This window comes from Mesoplodon bidens (assembly GCF_964165515.1).
Source record: "Mesoplodon bidens genome assembly, chromosome: 11".
Taxonomy (NCBI): Eukaryota; Metazoa; Chordata; class Mammalia; order Artiodactyla; family Ziphiidae; genus Mesoplodon; species Mesoplodon bidens.
In genome coordinates, this window is record NC_138167.1 from 7,814,826 (window position 1) to 7,838,524 (window position 23,699).

Consider the following 23,699-nt stretch of genomic DNA (forward strand, 5'->3'; position numbering starts at 1 on the left):
TACTAACCCCTTTGTTAATCTAAAGGAAGCTGTTAACCAAAATGTCATCACCCACCTCAACGAGGATTAGTCAAGAGCTAAGAGCACCAAACCAAACATGCCTACTGCTGACCTCAGATGTGAACTTGTTCATCCCAAAAATAACCCCATTTCCTATGCTCTCAGCTCATATGCCTACATTTATTAAAGAGCACCATTCCACCCATACATTTGGCTTTGAGCTTACTATTCAGCGAACGAAGTGACGAAAAAAGACCAAAAAAAAAAAAAGACAAAACAACTCCAGCTGAGATAGGAAAACATACTTCAGCTATACATCTTTTCCTTTCAAGGGTAAAAATTTTATTTTTGAGGAATTTCATACTGCACATTTTCAAAGAGTCACATAAGAAAGCAAAATGTTATCCTCCCCTCATCCTCAAAATAAATAAGAAGGGCATAAAATTTATTTTTAACTCATGACACTTGGAAGTTTAGCACCAGCATCCAAAATGAACAAAAAAGGAAAAAAAAGCATTTACTACATATTTTAGATTTCTTTGGTTGGGGGGGGTCTCCCCATGTGGTATTAATATTTCTTCTTTCAATTCATATTATCAAAACAGTAAAAACCAGGAAAAAATATAAACCTAGTGGCTGCTGAAACCGGGGAGGTTGCTCTCTTGTTCTGTGCAGGCATTCCCAGGATCTCAGCTGCTGGAAAAACTGGCTGACACTTGCCTTGTGTAGCTGTTTGCTTCGTAAAGAATAGTAGTGAGCATTCTAATGTCCACGTCTTGGTTATTAGTCTTCCACTTTATTGCTTGGACGTTTCTTTGGTGTTGGTTAAGGTTGCGGTCTGCTTTTTGCTTTATTTTTTGAATGGTCATTAATTCTTTAGGTCACCTGGAAAAAATTCAAATCAAACTTACGAAGAGTGACAAGATAACCAAGAGTTAAAGAATAAAAAGGCAAAAATTATGTTTTTTATGTAGTTCAAAAAATCAGTTTTCAAAAGCTCTCAACAAAATCTTACACCATCTATCTTTTATAGATTTGTAAACTGAAATATTAATTTAATGGAAAATTTTTAATAAAACATTTTTATAAACCAGAACAGTCAGTACGTAATAGTAAAAATTCTAGAAAATTCTAGAAAAGAAAATTATCATCATGAAGCCTTTTCAAATAAATGATACTATAGCATTGATAATTCTTCATAATCATTTTAGTGGCCGTACAATATCTCCCAATATGGATATGCCACAGTATTTAACCACTTCTCCAACATTAGATTGTAAATAGTAGAAATTTTTTCCCCCTATATTTTGGATTATTTCCCTAGGAACAATACCTAAAAATAATGTCACCAAGTAAAAGTTTATGGCAAAATGATTAATATATAATTCCGTCAGTTAATGCAAGCAAGTGTGAAGACGGAATTTATTCCTATAATAAACTGTCCATGCTACCCAGAGATAAAACAGAATATTCTCAGCATAGTAATTGTCTACCTAGTGAAAGGATAATTGAAATCCCAAACCTCTGCATATAAAAGCAGATGGCATTTAAAAAGTAGAAACTTAAAATGATCTCAAAATTTTACAAAATCTGAACAATTTCTGGAAAAATAACACTGCTGCTATGACCTTTATAACCTATCTTTCAACTAAAAGCAAAGTCCTTATTTATGTAATGAAAGGAGCAACAACCAAGAAATACTAAAAACTTAAACTTTCAGGACTTATTAGATGAAAAACCCAGAATGAAACCAACTATGGCTTATAAATTCTTGTAAGACTCGCTGAGCCAGTCTTTCTAGTGCATTTCCACCTGTATAAATACAATTTCCAGGATCTTTAACAAGAAGACAGAAAAAGAGCAGGAAGCAACAATGAAGAAAAACAAGCTAACTTTTTTTTTTCTTTTGGCCGCGTTGGGTCTTTGTTGCTGCACGTGGACTTTCTCTAGTTGCGGCGAGGGGGGGCTACTCTTCGTTGCGGTGCGCGGGCTCTAGGCACACGGGCTCAGTTGTTGTGGCTCGCGGGCTCTAGAGCGCAGGCTCAGTAGTTGTGGCGCACGGGCTTAGTTGCTCCGCGGCATGTGGGATCTTCCAGGACCAGGGCTCGAACACGTGTCCCCTGCATTGGCAGGCGGATTCTTAACCACGGCGCCACCAGGGAAGCCCAAAACAAGCTAACTTTTGTGGAGAGGTTATTCTTTGCCGCGTCCTGCTTAAGCACTCATATGTGTTATCTCACTAAGTCTTTGCAGCAACCCTAGTGGGGAATCTAGTCAGTATCCTCATTTTACCAGCAGCCGACAGTACCGCTGCAGAGGATAAATAAACTGCTCAAGATCATTCAAGCAAATGACTACTGGCTCCTGCACTGGATATATAAACCCACTGGCTCTCACGTACTACACATACTGCCTCAAAATAAATAATGTTGGTTATCAAAGGGAAAAGGGAAGAAAAAAAACCACATTCTTGTTTATTCTACAGATCACAGTCCTGTTATTAAAATGAGGCCTTGTCAGGCACTTTAAAATTATCAAATTGGCCACGAGGTGTCACAAAAGTCAAACTTTCTGAAGTTTTCTGAGGTGGTGATAATAGTTAACAACTGTCTATCTAGAAAAATGAATTTGACTCTCATTTACTCTGTCTGCATATTTGCGTCCCCAATGCCTAGCAAAATAAGATCAGCCTCAGAGATATTTTACCACCAAAGCTGCTCTTTCTCCAGAATCCTGATGGAGATCAGAAGGTTAGCCCAGATGAATTACAGAACTAGTTGAGACTGATCTGTGCTACTGTTGAGAAATCAGTGCTATTTAAAGAGAATATCAGCTCCTGTGCCGGCCACCCGAGCTCCTACCTGCTGATGGTGAAGGTGCCTGGGGAGCCGGATGTTACTCGACACTGCTCTGCTCGGGGGCTGGAGCAGGGTTCTCAGATGGTGCTTCACCTGCCTTGGTCTGAAACACACAACAAAACCACAAACCAGAAATTAATTGATTCATACGGCAGTGGAAGGTTCAAGACTGAAAGGTCTCACAAGCCGGGATCTGTGAAGGTAAATCACTGTGCAAAATCGTTAACTACGCTTACAGTCTGAGGAAAAAATGAGAACCACAGAAGAATGGCCTGCAAATGGCAACTAAACACCACCACTCTCCATAGCCAAAAGCCATTAAAAATATACAGTTGCTTCCAACATGTGCTGAGAAACAGGTTCCTCTCTCTAAACGCTGTCTTTTGTTTGGAAAGCTCTAAACGTTTTAGCTAGAATGTTAACTGGTTGAATTCAAATATTTGGTTTGTGATATGTGCAGGGCATTCTCTCTCTCTCTCTCTCTCTCTCTCTCTCTCTCCATATATATATTTATACACACACACACACACACACATATATAAAATGTTCTCCACAAAAATATATGATACACATTATACCTATTTTCAGTCTCAGTTTTCAGATTATAAAACCACTCTTAGAAGGGAATACTAAAGCTTGACACGATTAAGGAAGACCTGGCAGCATCCCCTCTGGCTGGTTGGACTCACCTCTGTGCCATCCTGTGCAGGAGCATTAGCAGGACGGGGGCGACGCCGATAGTTATAGGGGCGCCGGTATCCACGGCGAGCAGGTGACTGGCTTGGACCATTGGCCGCTTGTTGATTCTCTTTATCTTCAGCCTCTCCAACCGCTGGGGCAGGTCGTGGGCGAGGAGGGCCCCTAGAGCAGAGAACACAGGAGAAAAGAGAACAGATGCCCTCAAGAACATCAGGTTTTATTTATTTATTTATTTATTTATTTTTATTATTTTTGGCTGCACTGCGCAGCTTGTGGGATCTTAGTTCCCCAACCAGGGACTGAACCCGGGCCCTCAGCAGTGAGAGGGCGGAGTCCTAACCACTGGACCACCAGGGAATTCCCAGGTTTTATTTTTAAAGATTAAAAAGTCAAGGGATCAAGACTTACTGCTAGAATTATGCACAGGCAAGTGGAACAAAAGGTGTGGTAAAAAAAAACCCTATCTTTCTGTCATCTTCCCCCTTCACCTGAACACTGTGAACAAACGTATACAGAACATACACTATGATCCTACCAGGCACTTTGACAGGTGCTGAGGATGGAAAAATTAAAAAAGCAAAGCGCTCCAGTATCTGCCTCCATGGACAGCGTGCAGTGGAGTCCAAGGGGATTCGACGTGGGAAGCCAACGAACATCGCTTACTGTGCGCCAAAGCCCGTGCTGGTGTGTTTTCAGTTGATTATCTAATTTAATTTCAGGGCTAATTCTGTGAGTTTAAGATTTACAGTAAGAAAACCAAGAGGTTTAAAGAGGGTAAGTATTTGGTTGAACCATAAAGGATTGCTGCTTTCATAGGTCAAAAGAGGTCACATGCAACTTTGATCACACAGCTAGAGATGGGCAGAGCTGGGGTTCACAGACACTCCTGTCTTTTTTTCTGTTTTCCTGAAGACATTTCCATGAAGCCTCTTTTATTTCCAAAGTCCTTTGTAATGAATCATTAGAATGACTATGTCTAACTCTGAAATGAATCTTGGGAGACAAGAAGACATAGAGTGGTACAAATCCTTCCCCAAATAATATACTTACTCGCCTCTCAATAAACCCACATTGCCACGCTTCAGGGTGGTATGCACGTCATTCAGGAATGAAGCTCCTCAAGGACAGGGTAAAGGAATAGGAAGGCTTAAAAAGCTTAAAAAGAATCTTAGGGAGTCTAGCCCAATCCAGTCTTCACAAGGGATAAAGCAGAAATAAAATAACACTCCTGCACTAATCCGGTCTTCACAAGGGATAAAGCAGAAATAAAATAACACTCCTGCACTAATCTTTTTTTTTAATAAATTTATTTATTTTATGTATTTATTTTTGGCTGCATTGGGTCTTTGTTGCTGCACGGGGGTTTTCTCTAGTTGCTGAGAGCGGGGGCTACTCTTCGTTGTGTGCACAGGCTTCTCATTGCAGTGGCTTCTCCTGCTGCAGAGCACAGGCTCTAGGCACACAGGCTTCAGTAGTTGTGGCTCATGGGCTCCAGTGGCTGTGGCTCGCAGGCTTTAGAGAGTGGGCTCAGTAGTTGTGGTGCACAGGTTTAGTTGCTCCGCAGCATGTGGGATCTTCCCAGACCAGGGCTTGAACCCGTATCCCCTGCATTGGCAGGCGGATTCTTAACCACTGCGCCACTGGGGAAGTCCCTCCTTCACTAACCTTAACAATGTTGGTAGTAGTACTAATCGATTAATTTATTGAGGGCTTACTATACCAGGCATCATACTGATTACCTGAAACGCCTCAGTACATCTAACCCTATTGACAGCGGTAGAATATCCCTTACTGTCCACAGCATAAGCTGGCAACTAAGTCTAAGAGGAGTCCTGAAACTTGCTGGAGGAGATACAGATACACAGGGGCTGCTAATCGTAGGGTGGGGATTTAAACACAGACGATATGATCTGTAGGCTGATTTAACCCCCGCATTAGACCGCCCTGGTTATCAGAATATTCAGGGCTCGCTGGCAGCCAACTCTCCCTCCATTCACAGCACCACCACCGAATGAATGACCAATCAATTCATTTCCGCTTATCTCGTTAAATATAATAAAAATCCAGTATGACTTTACATCATGGGAAAATTCTCAGCAGCAAATGCTGCTCTGGTACAGGGATAACTAGAAATCCTAATCATTAAGCAGGGGGAATGCCACACAGCCGTGTGAAAACATGGATCGCAGAGCCCCTCCCACAACTTGGACACACGGTCCAAACAGCCACATCTTCTCATTACAGAATAAATCCACAAAACAGACCCGCAACGTGCTCTTCCTTCCTACTGTGGCTCACAAGTTCTGCAATCGGTCATTAGCTCTTAGAAAACGTTACCTACCTACGGTACCTTGCGCGGTAAGTCGGATTTCGATGAACTGGTCCCTGAAGTTGTGCTCCCTCTGGGACTCCATCCTTCATCTCTCCAATCTCACCCGCCTGGGAGGAGGCAAGGAGAGCCAAAGATGAGTGTCAGGCTACAGGATATGAGACACGGCACACAGTTGCCTTCAGAAATTTTTTTAAAAGGAGAAAATAAAAGGCTTCATTATGGAGCTGGGAACTCTCAATTCTAACAGTGAACTATGTACTGATTAGATCTGTGTGAATGACAGGAAAGAAAGAAAGACTCGTTCCTACTAGACAGTCTTTTGCCTTATCCCAGTACACCTAAATTTATTTTACAATATTAAAAATTTTGAAGTGTTCCATTCATCTCTTGAAAGAAAACCTCTATTACAAAAGGAATGGAATGATGTACTACACTGGCGCAAAGAGAATCTTTCCCAACTCAGACCCACTCATTCTACAAACTGGGTATCCCTTCAATACGGTAATGGTTTCTACATTCAAAGGTTCCACCACACCTTCACCTCTGATTTCTTCCTTTCACAATTTTTTCCTTTCATCTGTTTGCATTATTTATTGAAGTATAGCATTAAAAAAATAAAATATCCTTCCTTGAGAAATTTATTTTAAGCTGGGGAAATAATATATTGCAGAACTTCCAGGGGAAGAAAGAGCTAAAAACTAACACACAAAAAAGCCCACCAACAATCTCTGAAATTCTTTATAATACAGCCACATCTCAATCTTTTTTTTTTCCCCTCAAAAGTAATATCCCTTCCTTCTCCGCATTTCACTAAGAAAAGAGAAGCGATTAGAGAAGAATCTCCACATTCTTTCACCATCAAATCTACCAACCTACTGCATTTGCTTTTTCTTCTCTCATTAGACTGATTAAGTGGTCCATGCTCATAGCCAAAGCCAGCCCCTCTTTCTGGCCTGCTAGGACACTTGAACTCTCAATCCCCCACCCCCTTCTCTCCATCATTTCCTTCCAGGCATATAAACATGCTGAAATAGCACCCATCTTCCCCAACTTTTTTCTTTAAATAATCACAAACTTACAGGACAGCTGGAAGTATAGACTCTAATCCTCAGACTCCATTTGAGTTTCACCAGTTGTCCCAGTAATGTTCTTTACAGCAAAGGGACTCATTTGGAACCATGCCTTGAATCTAGTTGTTTCTTTAACTGAACAGTTCTTCAATCTTTACTTGGTTTTCACAACCTTGACACTTTTAAAGATTACAGGAGCAGTTACTTTGTAAAATATCCCTCAGTTGGGGCTGTTTGGTGTCTTCTCATGATTTAGCTTATGCACCTTTGGAAGGGAAGCCACAAAAGTGGCACTGGATTCTTCTCACTGCACCGTCAGACGGCACATGGCTTCAGTCCGTACCGTTACTGACAGTGCTCCCTCTGAGAAGCGGTATGGCTCCTCCATGGCCAGTTTACTCTATCCCCCTTTGTAACTTATGAGGATTTTGTGAAGAAGTACTTTCAAAGTCTGTAAATATTTCACTCCTTATCGAATTCAATATATTTATTTGTCTATATCTGTAAAGACTCATGGTTTTCTATGCTATTCAATGAGTTATAATCTGTTACTATCATTAGTGGCCAATGGGAACCCTTTCCAGCTGGCTCAAGGCCTACTGGACGTGTCTCCAGCATTCTTTGAGCACTTCCTTGCTTTCTGGCACAGCAAGATGTTCCAGGCTCATATTGTACTCTCTCTGGCCTGGCTCTGAAATCAGCCGTTTCTCCAGAGGGGCTTCTTTTTATTGGAGAATGGTATTTATAAATGAAAAATTGGGGGCCAGGCATGCTCAATGCTATTAACGTGTCATTGACTTCAGGCCATTTTAGTAGGCAGAAATAAGGAACACACACACACACACAAATACACAGGCACATACACACACTGTAAGTTACACATGCGTAAATGTGTGTATATCTGTGTGTGTGCGCTGTGTGTGTGGCATATTTGATCTGCCCAAGGGAAGATCTCCAAATGACTTGTGTGTTTCCACCCAAACCTGGCCTTTCTTCACAAAGGTACCCTTTACTCCTCACAGCACACGTTCACTCCATCATCAAATGTGGCCCCTTCCATGCTGAAAACATTTCCTAAACCTGACCACTCCTCACACCTCCACTGCTAGCACTCTAATCCATGCCCCCCTGATCCCCTGTCCACGGGGGAAGTATGTTAGCTGGTCTCCCTACTTCTGCTGCTGCCCCCCGTGGTGTAGCCTCCTTAAACTGTCCAGTGATTCCTCAAATACGTTTCTTCCCTATTTAGATCCCTTAACTGGCTTTTCATCACATTTGGGGTAGGTCAATAGTTCTCATCTTGGTCTACCCAGAATGCTTGATCTGCCCTAAGATAGCACCTTAATCTCACCTCACCCCTCTCTTCACTCACACCATCCCAAACACATGAGCCTCCCTTACTTCTCTGAACAAGCAAAGCTGCTGCTTCCTCAGGAACTCTGATACACACACACACGCGCACACACACACAGAAACAGCAACGAACATGTATAAAGGATAAGCCTTTACTGGAATGATAGAATGGGAAGAGACTGGACAGACAGACTGAGTTTAAACCAAGCTCTACCACTTCCTGCCCATGTAACCTTAGGTAAAAGTTGCTAATTCTTTAAACTACTCAAATCCCTTCATTTGTAACAACAACAAAAATCTGGATACCACTGCCAACTCCATAAAGCTGTAGGGAAAACTAAGAACTGATTTCAAACATCTGTCCCTTGGTGGATGCCAAACAATGTTGCTCCTTTTCCTCTGTCATATAATTCTTTTCTCACAGACTACCAACAGCTGATTTAGCTCAGTAACCAATTCGACTTATTTTTCAAATATCTAGAATTATTATCTTAAAAAAAAATGGAAGTCCTCTGGACACTGATATATCATGCTATATTATGTCCACCATACAGAAGGGAAATACTATTGGCCTGCATATTTTCATTTTTTTCTGTTGTGTCCAATAAATTTCACAGTTTTGTATATACTATAGTAGAAAATGTTGGCAAAGACTTTTCCATGTGACCTCAACAGTCTTTACCATCTCAGAGATCTCTCTATAGTTTTAAGCCATTACACGGACAACCTGGAAGTAGCCTAAACTATACAGAAGACAGTTCTACAAATTTTTGTTTGGTGCTGTTGGTTGGCTTAAGCCGACTTCTATCACTGAACATTAAACGTGGTATGTATTAGAAGGGTTCTAAGGAAAAACTGTTGAAGACTTCATGTTAGCTATTAAATGGGTAAGAATTTCAACCCAAATTAAGAGAACTAAATGTGGTTACCAGAATATGCGCATTTTCAAAATTAGTTTTCAACTTGCTCTTCTGCATCGCACCAAAGAACCCCTTTGCTCTGAACCTCCCATTCCTAAGGTGAAATATACTTTATTTCAAACGATCTAGAAAATAATCACCATATTCTCAAAAAAGTATGATACACATGTATATGCTAATACTAAGAAGGATTATTTCAGGAAGGTACTACTAATGCCCTAAAAATAAATGTGTATTACAATCTCCCTGACTCTTCCTGCCCTCATTTCCTAGAGGCCCAGGGTGCTGCCCTCTAAAGAAACCTACTATGCCTCATGTACCCAATCTCTCCATATATGTAAGGCTACTTGTTATTTTTAGCACATTTGTCAGGGACAGCTGTTAAAGAGTAGAAGGGGAAAAAAAACAAGAAGCCATGTAGAAAGAACACAGTCATGCATGATAGGAAGCGAAAAGGGCAGCAAAGAACAGACCAAACATAATGTTCAGTCAAAACACTTAGTAAAAAAACAAAAACCAAGGATACTAAGAGGAAGAAGTTGTAGCTGGTAGTAACAAAAACGATGTCCTATCCCGAGATTACCAAGTTTCCTGGGAACTGCAAAGCTGTTAAAAGGCTTATTATTAATTTCAGGCCAAGTTCATGATAGCTGTATCAATATTCTGCAGTAAAAAGGAGAACCAATCGAGAATCAACAGTCTCCACTCTGTTAGGTTTTCTTAATAATCAACACTATTTCATCTAAATTAAGGACTTTATATAGACATTCTCCATCCTGAGGCATCACACTAAGGTCTTTACCTTTGATTTAATCATCACAACCCCACGGTGAGGCAATTATCTCCATTCAGTGGATGGCCAAGTTAACCTCAAAAGCTCACAGACGGAGGCAAGATTCAAATCCAGGCCCGCCTGGCTTCAGAGTTCAGCGCTTACACGTACCAGCTGTCTCTACTTTACGTCTCTCATTCTTCCATAAACTAGAACTGTGCCCTGTCCATCCAGCGTCCCCGGTTATAGGCACGGCCCAGGTGGTCGTGCTTGTAGAGGTGTGACTAGAATGACTGCTCTGAGAAGGCCGCCTAGTCTGCTTTGGAAGCATCGGGAAGCCAAAAGCAAGGTTTGATTTCCGGCCACTGGTGCTGGAGGAGGAGGCGGAGGCGGAGGCAGGACGGAGGGGTGAGGACTGCTGAAGAGGAGCCCCCGGTGCAAGTTTACCTGCGTTCCGTTGGGTTGGGGAAAGGCCCGGGAACGGCGGTCAGAGGTCTGTCCCACGTGGTAAGGCGGGAAGCGCCGCGGGTACTGGGGGCGGTACTGGGGGCGGTACTGGGGGCGGCGCCGCTGACTCAGGGCCCCAGCGAGCTGCCCGTCAGCGGCGGAGGCGCCAAATCCTTCGCTGCCGCTCCCTTCCTCCTCCTCCCCAGCGCACTAGCGAGGCAAGGAAACAGAGATTCAGAAGACGCTTCGGCAAGATGAGAACCCAAGAGTACCATGTAGGGTGAATGTCCACGGAAGAAAACAACCTCTCCCCCAAAGGAACAATCCCCTCTATTAGACGGACAAAAATGCAATTAACCCAGATTATCAGGTGATTACCTGGGATAAACCACATTTAGATTCAAGGAGATCTGCGCACATAAAATACCAAGAAGCAGAAAGGCAAGTGCAATCAATCTCTACCGAATTTAGTTCGCATCTAGTTAGAATTGGTGAATATCAGTTGACCAGCCACCCAAAAAACATACACAAGTTTAGAATATTTAGCTCCACCAAATGTGTCTCCCCCAACATTGGCCATCCACTGGGGCAAAGGCGAGAAAAATATGTTTTGTGGTGTTATCAACAGGTTGGTCCTAAGTGGTTTGCTTTCTGGAGCAGTTCTCAAAGTAGGGATGGGGGGGGGTCTCTGAAACCCTTCCCAGAGGGTTATTGAGATCAAACTATTCTCATAATGCTGATAAGATGCTGTCTATCTTTTCCCCCCTCATTCTCTCATGAGTTTGGGGGGGGAGGGGAATCACCCAGAAACTACAGTGACACGTGGCCTCTTGGCAGCCCCAATGCAGGAGCTGTGAGAAGCCAGCTGTCTTCTATTAAACCGGAGATCAGTGATTTACAAAAAAATCACATAAAGCAACACCACTCTTCTCAGTTAAAAAATAGTTTTCATGAAAAAAATGTTATTTATGTTTACAAGTAATTAGCTTATTTTAAATAAACTAAATCTTTTAAATTTCTGCTTTACTTTCTAATACAATAAATATTAATAGGTATAAACACACGTAAACAAAAACTCTGGGATCCCATATTTAAGCATATAAATGGGTCCAAAAAACAAAAGAGAACCACTGACTTATGGCATGATTTTCTTTATATGTTTAGGAATAAAGTTTTAATTGCACTTTAATAGACAGTAGTAAGTAATAAATACAGTTTCTGAATATAATAAACCTTATTAACAAAGGGAAATACTCATTTTATATTTTTTCCTGTATTTAAACTACCATATCACATACTAATATTTTATATCAAAAAGAAAAATAGGGCTTCCGTGGTGGCGCAGTGGTTGAGAGTCCACCTGCCGATGCAGGGGACGCGGGTTCGTGCCCCGGTCCGGGAGGACCCCACATGCCGCGGAGCGGCTGGGCCTGTGAGCCATGGCCGCTGAGCCTGCGCGTCCGGAGCCTGGGCTCCGCAACGGGAGAGGCCACAGCAGTGAGAGGCCCGCGTACCGCAAAAAAAAAAAAATAATAAATAAAGAAAGAAAAATAATAAGCAAACAGCTAAACATCCCTCAAAGAATTTCTTATTTCAAATCCTACTTTACAGGGAGGTTGCTATGCCAAAGGTAGTCTTAAGGGAAGCAACTATAATTTTTAAAAATGAACAAATTTAAAATGAACAAAATAAAATGACTGACATTGGGGTTGAGGACAGTTAAGATTTAGAGCCCTCCAGAACAAAGCTCACGTGGGCAACTCAATTCCCAAAGAGGAAAAGCTTCAACTACAGCCTCAACTAGTGTAATTTCAGAAAAACCAAGCCATTCTACACTTTTTAAAGCCTGTATCAGGTACAATCCCCAATTATATAAAGACATATTAGCATAGAAAATGTTCACCAAAATAGTAAGGTTTTCTCTTTAGGTTTTCTGTATCTCTTGAGTCTCCTATAGCCAGATCTTTCGTTAAGAGTTTTACAAAGTAAGAAAAAAGGCACCACTATTGCCAAACATACTCAATAAGCTGTTAAGACTTAAAGACGTCACAACAGAAAACCCTCATTTAGGTTTACTTTCAGAATTTTGATAATTTTATTTCTAAATATCTTTCACATGCATGACTTCAGAATTTCCAGCTGAGGAGAAAAGCCTTCAAAGGAAAAGTTTTCACTAAACGTTTTCGCCCACTTTTACTTCTGAATTAACCTAGAAATCAAAATAATTACAACTAGAACTCCGTGAATCTGGTGAACTTCAAAGAGTAAATGCTATGGTAGCTCATTTCTACCACCCCCTACACAGCTTATTTTTAAAAATCACATAGGATAAGCAAAACATGGGTAAGAGGAATATAGAAACAGAAAAACAAGATGTCATAAGGAATCTGATAAAAATCAGTTTGGGCTGCGTGTGAAGATGACAGAATGAAGAGAGGAAGCATTTAGGTAAGCAGAAAGATATTAATCTATCAAAATGTAGAGATAAATCATTCTCAATCTGCAAATACTTTCTTCTGGTGAGATTTTTCAAAAGTTTTCCTTGGATGTTATACATAGCCACAATCCTGTGCTCACAAAGCATCTTGTGATGCTAAACCTTCTTCTTATCCTTGAAACAGACTTAGTGTTCGGATTTTATTCCATAGTACCAATCCCAGGTACTAACTCTAGAAACATCAAAAAATGACTCACATCTAATAGGATCCTCATGACCACAAACTGGACGGGAGTCTTTTTGGGTGCCTTGAGAATACTTTAAACTGAACCTCCTAAGAAAACTCCAGCTGGACTTGGTTGTAAGCCCTTCCACCTGGATTGGTACCAGTCTAAAGAACTAAAAATCCAGAGAATTACTTATTGCTTCTTTACTTTGAAATGATGGGAAATGCTATGCTAAATAAAATAGCTACGTAACAGAGGCAAATTACTTGATATTTCTGTGGCCAGCACTGTTCATCACTTACTCCTGAGCCGTTCCCCATTCCTCCCTTGCCAGCCAAAGGCTGACTTTCTTAGACGTTAACAAGGGAGGAACAACAGATTCAAGCCAGTCACAGGAATCCCGGTCCCCTTTCCCAGTGAATGCCGCATGACGTGGTTCTGGCTGGGTAAAAGAGCCAAAGCAAGAGAAAACCTTTTTGACAACCTTGGCACAGCGACCTTCATTAAGCCTTCTTGTTACAAGATAATTAAATGACTGTTCCTTGCAGCCAAATACATACAAATTGATACAACTGCTGAATGGCAAGTTTCCCATAAGACCAGTAGCTACAGATAAATTCTGGACATGAAAAATTTCCCATCTCCCCCCGCGCCAAAAAAAAAAAACAGTGTGTCCCCAGGAGAAGATACAGCATTTATGTGCTCGAAGTATACACACTTGAGTTTAGATGCGTGCATTTCTTCGATCACTGATTAGACAGAGAGACAACGTACGTTACGGGGCGGTCCACGGCGTCTGCCGTAGTAGCCGCGTCTGTAGCGGCGCCGATCTGCAGCATATCGGCTCCCTTCCACAGGAACGCCGTCCGGGCCAGTCACGTTGGCTGCTTCTGCACCCTGAGAAAGGGAAGAAGCAAAGACGGGCTCGGAGTTAAAAAGAAGCCAAAAGCACGGCCTTAGATAGCCAGAGGGTTGAACGCTGGCAGAACATACTAGAGATTCCTTCGGTGACCTACAAAACACACCCATGTTTTAATAAGGTGAGCAAGGTGCTTGACGTCCTGATTTACATGTATACAGCTTGACACATGAAACTAACACAACACTGCTAATCAACTATACTCTAATATAAAATAAAAAGTTAAAGAAATAATAATAATAAATGTATACAGCTTGTCTGCCTCCACAACCTTTGCCTTCTTGTTTGATTCAAGAGCAGTATATATCTGTTTAAGGAACACAAAGTGGTAAATATGATGCAACTGTAACAAAGGAATGCTAGACCAGGAGGAATATTCCTCACCGGAAAATAACTGAGATAATGTTCTCTTCCTAGAAAATGTTGAAACCTATGTTACTCTGCGAGGTACTAAGAGAATGCACTTGTGGGCTCACATGGCTCTGTCCAGCACTGAGCTACTGAGAGGGCAACTTCTCCCAGCTTGGCGGCAGCAGGAAGGAAGGGTCCTTGGCTTAGCGTCCGCATACATACACAGTGTCCACAAATGTAGTCCCTCTCTACACCTTCTTCTTATCCTTGAAACAGACTTAGCGTTCGGGTTCTCATATGGACAAATGGATAAAGTAATGCTTCTAAAGTATAAAAAGTTCGGACAAAGGAGATGCAAAAGAGCACATTTCCCACTCTACATCAATTTGTATAACTTCAAATTCTGAAAATATACAGAGGTAAAATTAACCTGGCAAAACAAAATTTTAAGAGTTGGGTGAGACATTAGAGGTCATGACAGGCCAGCATTTGCAGGTAGGTAATTTGAAACTCCGAGAGGTTTGCAAGATACCCTGGGGATCACATTGGTGAAGAAATCATTTAAATTTCTACATTAGGTGGAATAAAGTTGTTTTTCTTTCAAAACAGAAGACAGTTTGAGGGCTGCGAAGAATATGGACTATGGAATGAATGGTGTGTATGTGAAAAGAGCCCTCATTTGGGAGTGAACTAGTCACTCACTCAGCTTGTCATTCAGCTGCCACGATCAGCCTCCATGGCAGCAGAACCATATATGGCTTTAAAATGTTTTTATTCTTATCCTATATTGTTTTACTGATACCTAGCATATGCTGTGGATTAAAAACAAAGCATAAAGGACATTACGAATATTGGAATTAAGTATATAACAGCATTAAAAAAAAAATCTGTAGATGCACGTCAAGATGATCCATTAGCTTCTTGGGCTGTTCTTCATCTGAAGAGGGTTGTTATACAGTGTCTCAGGATGCCTCTGGCTTTTCAAAATCCAAGCCAAAGAGAAAACACAATGATTATATTTGATTTGAATCTTCTTTTATTGAGATTAAAACATTCTTTACTGTGTATTATTTGTGCAGAAGTGCTTACAAATCACAGCCTAAAAACTTTACTCTTAGAAAAAGATATCCTTGTTTTTTGCTTCTTGTGTTTTTTGGTTTCCTATTATGCACATGTTAACTTTTAAGAAATAAATGTTATTTTAAAAACCTTAAAAAGAGGTATCTTTTGCCCCAAAGCAGCTTTTATCTATTTTTAATACTATAAAACAGTTTAATTTTAAACTACACTTGAATATACATTTGGTACCAAAATAAAATATGTCATTTTATACCTTGAGAAATTAGCTTTTCCTTCCATGATTAAATAGGGTTAATCGTTTATTAAAATAGAAATTAAAATGTTCTTTTGTACTACATCAAACAATGTACATAATGACAAACTCATAAAGGGCTGAGAGACCATTTACTATGCAAGAGAGTTGTGCCAGCACCCTGGATACCCAGCCGCAATTCCTCTCACCTTCTCTCCTTCAACCACATCAAACTCCACAGTTTCTCCATCTCCTACACTGCGCAGATATTTCCGTGGGTTATTCTTCTTGATGGCAGTCTGTCAAGAGAACAGAAAATTTTAAATGAAGTATGTGCCAAAACTGGCCACAGATTTCATTGCTCTCAAGTTTACTGGCTATACTGAAGAAATTGTTGATCTAACATTACTTTTAAAAATTACTCTCCCAACTAACCTAGATCTCCAAAACAACAACAAAACCAAAACAAAAAACACTATAAAACTATGTCCCACATTACTGTCTTGATTCATGTTAGCCTTCAAAGTTCATCTTGGTAGGTGGGTTAAACAGAATGTGCAGTTGCAGCCTGATGACCTAGTCGTGATACTGGATAGATGAGTTCCCTCACTCTGTTAAGTGTCTTAGATTCAGACTACATCCCCATCAGTGCAGGGGGCTGGGGGGGATGCCTTCATGAAATCATATATACACACATAAACATAAAAATACGGGGACACAGATTTCTGTACACAAGAGAAACTGCTAACCTCGAAGAAAGTTTAAAAATGCCAAGGGGATAAATATTTCTGACAGAATATACGAAATTACCTCAAGAACAAAACATTGCTGATCACCTTCTCCCCTCCCATTTTACGGATGAGGAAACCAACTGGAGGCTGATAAGGGATTTATCTGAGGTTATAAAAATACAGCCCGGGGGAAGAAGGCGGGGGAAGAGGAGGGGAGATGGGGGACATTTATACCCCTTGTATTGTAACTCTATGATATTTATTCAAATTTTTCTCATCACACCATTAGTGTGTCAACTTATCCCTACACACTCCCTGCTAATACATTAAAAGTTAATGAAGATGTTATCCTGCATTGAACATTTGCACCTAAATATCTGCTTATGACTAGGCCTCTCTCCTTCAGTCAGTGGCGGGAAGAGAATAATTCCTGCAACGAATTCCCCATTTCTTTAGCTGGTATCTCTAAATAGTTAAAGGGGCTCTGAGTTTCTATGGAACTAGGTCAACCTTATTTTATAAAGCGATTAGGCATGTGTAATCCAGCCCTTCCCTTACTCTGAGTAGGAGGGAGGAAAAAAAAAAAAAAAAAAGAGCCAATAGGGCAGAGACCTCACCCAGAGAGGAAAAAGGCAGTTCAGGACAGGATATACTCGCAGGCCTTGAACCCTCAGACCGTCCAAAAACAGCCCCTCCCTGCCAGCTCGTTCCCTTTTTCCTGTTAAACTGGGCAAGCCTCAACACACCGAGGTGATTCACTGCCCAACTTCACAGGGGGCTGGAATCAGGTCAGTGAAGCTGGCCGGGGGCACAGAAACTTGTGAGGTCCTTTTACTCCAGCAGTCACCAAAGGCAGCGTTCTTACCCCAAAAGGTCTATTAACCTCTAGGTGTTATAAGCAACACTCCCCTCCGGTCTGTTATGATTTTAAAAGTCATTGTGTCTGAACCAAATAATCTACTCCAGTTACCCAGGAGCAACTGAAATATAACTGATAGAAACCACAACCAGAGAGCTTTTTCTTAGCTATCACTCTCGCCAGTCACCAAATTCCACCCCATTACGCACACGATCCTGAACAGAAGGAAACAAAAACACAGAAAACCAGATGCTTGACAAAGCCCTGGAGGTGAACGTGCTGGTATTGGTACCTGCCTCTGTACTTCTTTGTTGTTATACACTGAGAACTGCACACATACGCGAGACAATTCACTGAACACTAAATATACAAAAAGAACAGTAAGCGCACATAATGCTTCTTTTAACCTATTTTGCTAAGCAAGTCCAGGATACAGAACAACAGAGTAACATCCTAGGCTAAGAATGTAAAGAAGACTGAGCTTCCTGAACAGAGAGGCCCATGTTTTCCGTGTTTTACCCATCTTCTACATTTCCTTTGAATCTAGGGGGCTGCAGGCGTTTCTGACCTGGGCGTGAGCCAAGCGCGTCTCGTTCTCAAAGGAGAGACGACTATCCTGGGAGTTGGGCGTTTCCTAATGTCTTAGATACACACACCCTAACCATCTGCTTCACTGTGCTATTTACTTCAAGTTCAAGCTGCTCTGATGGAGAAGCTTGAACCAATATACAGCCAGGCGAAAGGAAGGTGGGGTCCAGCCCAACACAAGGAGGAACACAGTCAGGGAGCATAGGATGCTAACATGGAAACAGAAGGGCTTCAGCTAAAGACTCAAAGGCATTAAAAATTAGAAAGTGGTCTGATTATTACTTCATTAGACTGCAAAAATAAAAACTGTCTGAAAACAGTTACTATGATAGGACAGAAGAGCTTATGTGCAAATCTTAAAATGTAGAACTGGGCTCTCGTGCCAAAATAAAGTCCCAGAAAGAGTTTCGAGGAGAACAATAATGTGCAGGACTTCACTTTGGGAAAGGGATAATAGCACATTACAGACGCCCCTCTCCTCACAGAGCAAATGTCACATGTATCATCACTCTTACCTGATGTACGAATACATCTTCTTTGGTATCATTTCTGTTGGAAGACAAAAAGCTCACAATTAAAGGGACTAGGTATGTGGAAAAACTTAAAAGAACGGTTTAGATCCTAAGACCTCAAAACACAGCATAAATGTTTGTTTCTCCTCTAAACTCAATTCAGATGCCTCAAATCAATCCTCCTTAAAAACTTCTAAACCCAAAAGCTATCCACCTCACCCCTCCATACGACAACAGTGCTTGGACCCAAGCATACAGATTCAACCTACAGAAACATCCCTTTCCTCTCATCTCGCTCTAAATCACATGGTGTGTAACCAGAGCCCTAGATTTTCCTCCCAGCAAAAGCAAAGCAAGACAGCTAAAAGGACAGGGCACAGCTGTGAACTAGGCTCTCCTTACACTGAAACCTAAAACACCCCCCCCCAAACTGCCACCACCCACCAAAACATACAAGGAAGAAACTGGAGGAAATTTTTTAAAAAGGGGGGCCTGGGAGGGGGAACAGAGAAAATGATGGTATCGTATAAAAACATCAGAATACCCCCATAGCTTACAGCTGTGTTCTCATTCCTATATGGTTAGAAGCTACCATGGTTTAAAGAAAACACTACGGTTTCTACAGGACTTGGACCAGACCTGGGTTGCAGATCCAGCTCAATTACTCACTAGTTGTGCGACCTTAGGAAAGTTGCATAACCAGTCTAAGACTCCACTTCTCCATCTGTGAAGTTGTGGATACCAACTCAATTATCCTGAGGCCCTTCCCATTTCTCATTTATCCTCCCCACTGCCACCTTTATTTTCTTTTAATGACTAGATTGTATAAGTACTTATCAATGTTTTAGAAAGGTATTTTAATTAATGTTTAATGATCAGTAGCTTAGAAATGAGATTTATGGTGCTCAGAAATCTGAAAACTTACACAAGCCATTCATAAAGTATGGGAAAAGACACCAACAGCAGGTGCCACAGCACGAGGAGGTATTTAAAACATGTAGAGGTACACACACATACCGGTTTATAAATCCATATCCATTTCTGACGTTGAACCATTTGACAGTGCCAAGGACTTTGGTGGCTAAAATAGGATCAAACAGATAAATTAGTATCTGACCTACAAAAAGATAAAGCTCATACCACTAAGGTCTTGATAGCATTATTTAAAGCCTAAAACATACCCGAGGAAACCATTAAAAGCTTAACTCCAAAGTATACTGGGAGAAGAAAATGGAGCAAGTGAAGCTATCACAGGGAAATACTTTTCAGAAAGACTAAACCTTTCTTCCTCATGAAACTTTTCAATAAAGTCCTAAGATAAGGAGTGGTCGTAAGTCTATACAATTCTGCCATAATTAAAACTGAGAAACACTGCTTAAAGAAAAACGAAACAATACATGCTCTTTAAAGCTTTACAACAGAAAAATCTTCTAAGTGTAAAAGAAGGGTCACAACGAAAACAACTGTAGACACATGAACAAGGTAAGTACTGACCACCTAACACATCACTTTCATCACACTTTGAAACAGTCGGCAAACTACATAGTGAAATAGTAGCTCCTTGTTAATAGCTCATCTACAGGGACCTGAAGAAACTTGTCTGGGTGCCAGACGGGGGCCTAGCAAAGAAGCCAAGAGTAATAATAGAACTGAGGCCGGCTCAGCCCAGTTCTGTACTTACCACCCTGAGACATGATGTAACAGGCCTCTTCAAACCAGTGATGAATTTGGGATTCTGTTTCATTGTTTACCCTACTCTCTCCATTTGGTGGGAATCAAACCCTCAGCATTTTCTTATCACCTCCTCCCCTTTAACTTGATTATTGTCTCTACTTTCCCTCATGAGTAGGACCATTTCTGTAGAATGCCAGATCTTAATAGAACTCAAGAGAAGGAATCTAAACAAATAGTATGGTCATAGAATTTATACTTCGTAGATTCATATTTGTTTCAGCCATTTATTATTTTAGATGACTCCCCTGAATCAACTGTGAATACGAAATCCAGTACCTCTAGAAATGCCTATGCCTAAATTCAGGAAAGGCATAAAGCAATTATCAAGACTCAGTGAAATAGGAAATGTGACGATAGAGTACCCTTAAAAAAGAAAAAAGCTTAGTAGAAAATAAAAGTAACAATTAACATTAATCCATGCTACCTTTCTATGCAATATAGAGTGTTTCATTTCCAAGGATAAACAATAAAGATTTGGCTTTTAAATTCAAGACTAAAACAGTAATTAGGACTTACTTTGCTGTGGGCAGGGTTAGTTCTCAGTTTTGCTAGATTGACATGCTTGGGGAAGTATTTTAGCTCTCTTTGTAAAAAAAAAAAAAAAAAGAAAAACAAAAAACTCTTTATGCCTTCAAAGTCATTCAGCCCACCATTTGCTGCGGAATCTCCGGTTCTTAGGCTAAGTAAGGAAGAACTCTCTAATGAAGAGATTAAACTATTAAAATCTTCAGTTTTAGGCCATTTAAATTAGAGCAGCAGGGCAAAGAGGAAAAAAAACATTCTATGCTTTGGATCCAAATGTACACAGAAGACTGGTTTTGATAAATCATGTGCTTTTAAATCGCACATTATTTCAAATGATACGCTTTTTGTGTCTCCCTTCATTTGCCCCAAAATTAATGACCTAGAAAAATATAAGGAAAATATAAAGTTAGGAACTCTTTTTGATTCATTTTCATATAGTTAATGTCTATAGGTACTGTCAAAGGCATTATCTTGATTAGAAAAGCAACACTAAAAGCGAGAAAGATGAAAGTGATTTTCAAGTATAACTTCAATCCAGGCTGAAGGTTATTTTTACTCCCACTGTAGTTTTTAAAAATTTCCTAATTCCACAAATATTTCTAATGATTTCATAAGGCCAAACACACCCATGCACTCTTCTTGCTTTAAAACCATAAACTCACTTTATATACACAGAACGGGAAGTGGGGACGGAGGAAGACCATCAGGCTTCATTAGGAGGGAAGTTTTCCTTCAGTCCTGTCAACTACTTTCCCTGGCCTGTGGCTACGCACTGAAGTTTAGAACCATTTGTAAAAACTAGAATGTGAGAATCCCAAACCAGAATTCCATTTCAGTCAGCACTGCGTCTGGCACATTTTAGGCACCATGTGCTTGCTTGGCTAAGGAAAGGAGATGGCAGAACACACTGGACAGAGACAGTATTGAAATGTCATGCAGAAGGCTGTCCTTGCTTTTGAGAGTTGGAATGACAGTGGAAAGATCCAGGACCTCCAGACTCATCATCACCAGGGATGTGCCTTAAGAGCAGTTGGTGGCTGAGGAAACTGATTGATCTGTTTCCTTCATCTTTAAAGATATCTGCTTCAGTTTAAAATTCAGGAGTTTAGTTAGATCCAGAAAGGTATAAAGGATCAAGCGAAAAACTGAAAAATTTCCTTTATGTGAAAATCAATCAAATTAAGAATATATACTAACACTGCTTTGGATAAGCCAAGGTTGTCTCTCTGACATTTTGCATGGAAGTGTTCCAAGACACACTTGTTGCAAACAATATCACAATATGACACGGACTGGACTGAAGCAACTTTTAGCCCAGGGAAATGAGCGCTATTTTGTTTCTCAACCTGCACATGTTATATTTAGCACGTTGTTTGACAGTAACTGAGTAAAATTCTGCCCTGTGCGGAGGAGGAAAAACAAAAAAAACATGAAAACAGGCCTCTCAAGGAATCGTATTAAACTCTCTTCACGTTATTCCCCCAATTTTCTTCCTAGAAAACTGGGCAGGCAAGGCTCAGAGAGATCAAACACGTCCCATCCAAAATACTGAAAATTTCTCGGAAGCATCCTACACCATCTCTCACCTTCCCCGTTAAAAAAAAAAAGAGGGAGTGATAGAGCACACACCCTCTGTGAGGCCGTTTTAAGGCCTCACACAGGGCGTTACTCAAGGAGAGAAGGCTGAAATACGCGACAAAACCAACAACGCCCACAGCCATCCTTTGTGATGCTCTGCGCCCCCCACCCGACCTGAACACCTCATCTTCCGAGCTCCCTTCCTAAGTTACGAGTCCCAAGATAACGTTGCTGTGAACTAACGTCATACCCGCACTTCCGACGAAGTTTTTTCAGCTGCTGCACCAAAGGCTTTCCCACAATCCAGGAAGAGAGAGTGATTGGTAAACACTTCAGTGGTTCACGGCAGCAGCGGGCACAGAGAGGGAGGAGGACGCAGGACTCAGACCCAAGTTTCCCGGAGAGGATTGCAACACCTCTCCGCCGGCAAGTGGCCGCCAGAAGCATGGCCTCATTCCCGCGCCCCCGTGGGAAGGGCGTCAGGGACAGACACCTGAGCCTTCCCAGCAAGAAGCCTTTCCACTTTTCCCTCCCCCGTCTCCTCTGAGCGCCTTCCTCTCCCCGAAGGAAATGCTCTCCTCACCCAGATCCTACGCGAGGACTCCAAAGTCCCCGTCCCACGTGGGTGCCTGTCCCATCCCTACATCCACATCCATCCCAATCCCGTGTCCTCTCCCGACTGCTGCTCCTTTCTCCTTCGCACCGACGGATGCTTCGCCACGGGATGCGACAGGGCCCGCCTAGGGGACCCGAGTTAAGACCCCGATCTCCGGGCCCAGGACCAGGAGGAACGCGCTCGGGCGGCCGGCAGAGCAGGGCGCCGCGCGCTCGCTCGGCAGCGCCTGCGGGACCCGCGGCCACCGGCGCCGGGGCCCCGACGTCCCCGGGGACCTCGTGCTGTCACCGATCCCGCCCCCGCCCCGGGCAGCCCCCACCCTCCCGGGCCTGACTCACCGAGAACTTTCTTCTCCGCGTCTTCACTGCCCGCGGAGGCCGAAGAGGCGGGGGCCGCGGTGCCCGGGGCCGCGGGGGCCGCGTCCCCGCCGGAGTTGCCTGCGACCAGGGCGGCGGGCGCCGGGGCCGGGGCCTGGGGCGCGCCGCCGCCGCCCGCCGGGCTCTTGGGCGCGGGGTCCTGGGGGGCCGCGGCGGCCGCCTCCGCCGGAGCCTGCGGGAGGGTGGTAGTGGTGGTGGTGGCCTCGCCCGCCTCGCTCATGCCGCCTCCTCCGCTCTCCCTCGGGCGCCTCGGTGGCGGTTGGGCGGTTAGCGCGGCTGGAGGTCGCGGCGGCCGGGGCTCGCTCTCCGGGAGGCCGGTGCGGATCTCGAGGCGCTGGCGGCGGAGGCGGCTCGAGCTCTCGGGCTGCGCGCTCGCTCTTGGGCTCCTCGTTGGATCTTACTGCCCCAAAAATGGCCCCGCACAAGTTTTTCTAGGCGGCGCACGGGCCGGGGAGGGAAGAGGGTGGGGAGAGTTGGCTCCG

General features: G+C 42.4%; 1 protein-coding gene across 2 annotated transcripts; it reads right to left on the reverse strand.

The window, feature by feature from the left end:
• Positions 1–281: 281 nt before the first annotated feature.
• Positions 282–23,685, reverse strand: YBX3 (Y-box binding protein 3). Of its 2 annotated transcripts, XM_081248828.1 has the most exons (10): positions 23,179–23,683; positions 19,405–19,468; positions 18,391–18,424; positions 15,907–15,996; positions 13,890–14,012; positions 10,452–10,661; positions 5,899–5,996; positions 3,548–3,719; positions 2,862–2,961; positions 282–885 (listed from the first exon to the last, which is right to left on the reverse strand). In XM_081248828.1, the coding sequence occupies exons 1-9, from the start codon at positions 23,435–23,437 to the stop codon at positions 2,896–2,898; spliced, it is 1,116 nt and encodes a 371-aa protein (XP_081104954.1). In that variant the 5' UTR covers positions 23,438–23,683; the 3' UTR covers positions 282–885; positions 2,862–2,895. The 2 variants fall into 2 exon arrangements, with proteins under 2 accessions (XP_081104954.1, XP_081104955.1); XM_081248829.1 differs by lacking the exon at positions 10,452–10,661 and having other exon boundaries at positions 23,179–23,685.
• Positions 23,686–23,699: the final 14 nt, after the last annotated feature.

Excerpts from the sequence above, each read along its gene's own strand:
- YBX3 (XM_081248828.1), bottom strand. The coding sequence starts at position 23,437 with ATGAGCGAGGCGGGCGAGGCCACCACCACCACTACCACCCTCCCGCAG. Across the intron at positions 19,469-23,178 it reads CGCGGAGAAGAAAGTTCTCG|CCACCAAAGTCCTTGGCACT; the intron begins GTGAGTCAGGCC and ends ATCCTATTTTAG. Across the intron at positions 18,425-19,404 it reads GGATATGGATTTATAAACCG|AAATGATACCAAAGAAGATG; the intron begins GTATGTGTGTGT and ends GTCTTCCAACAG.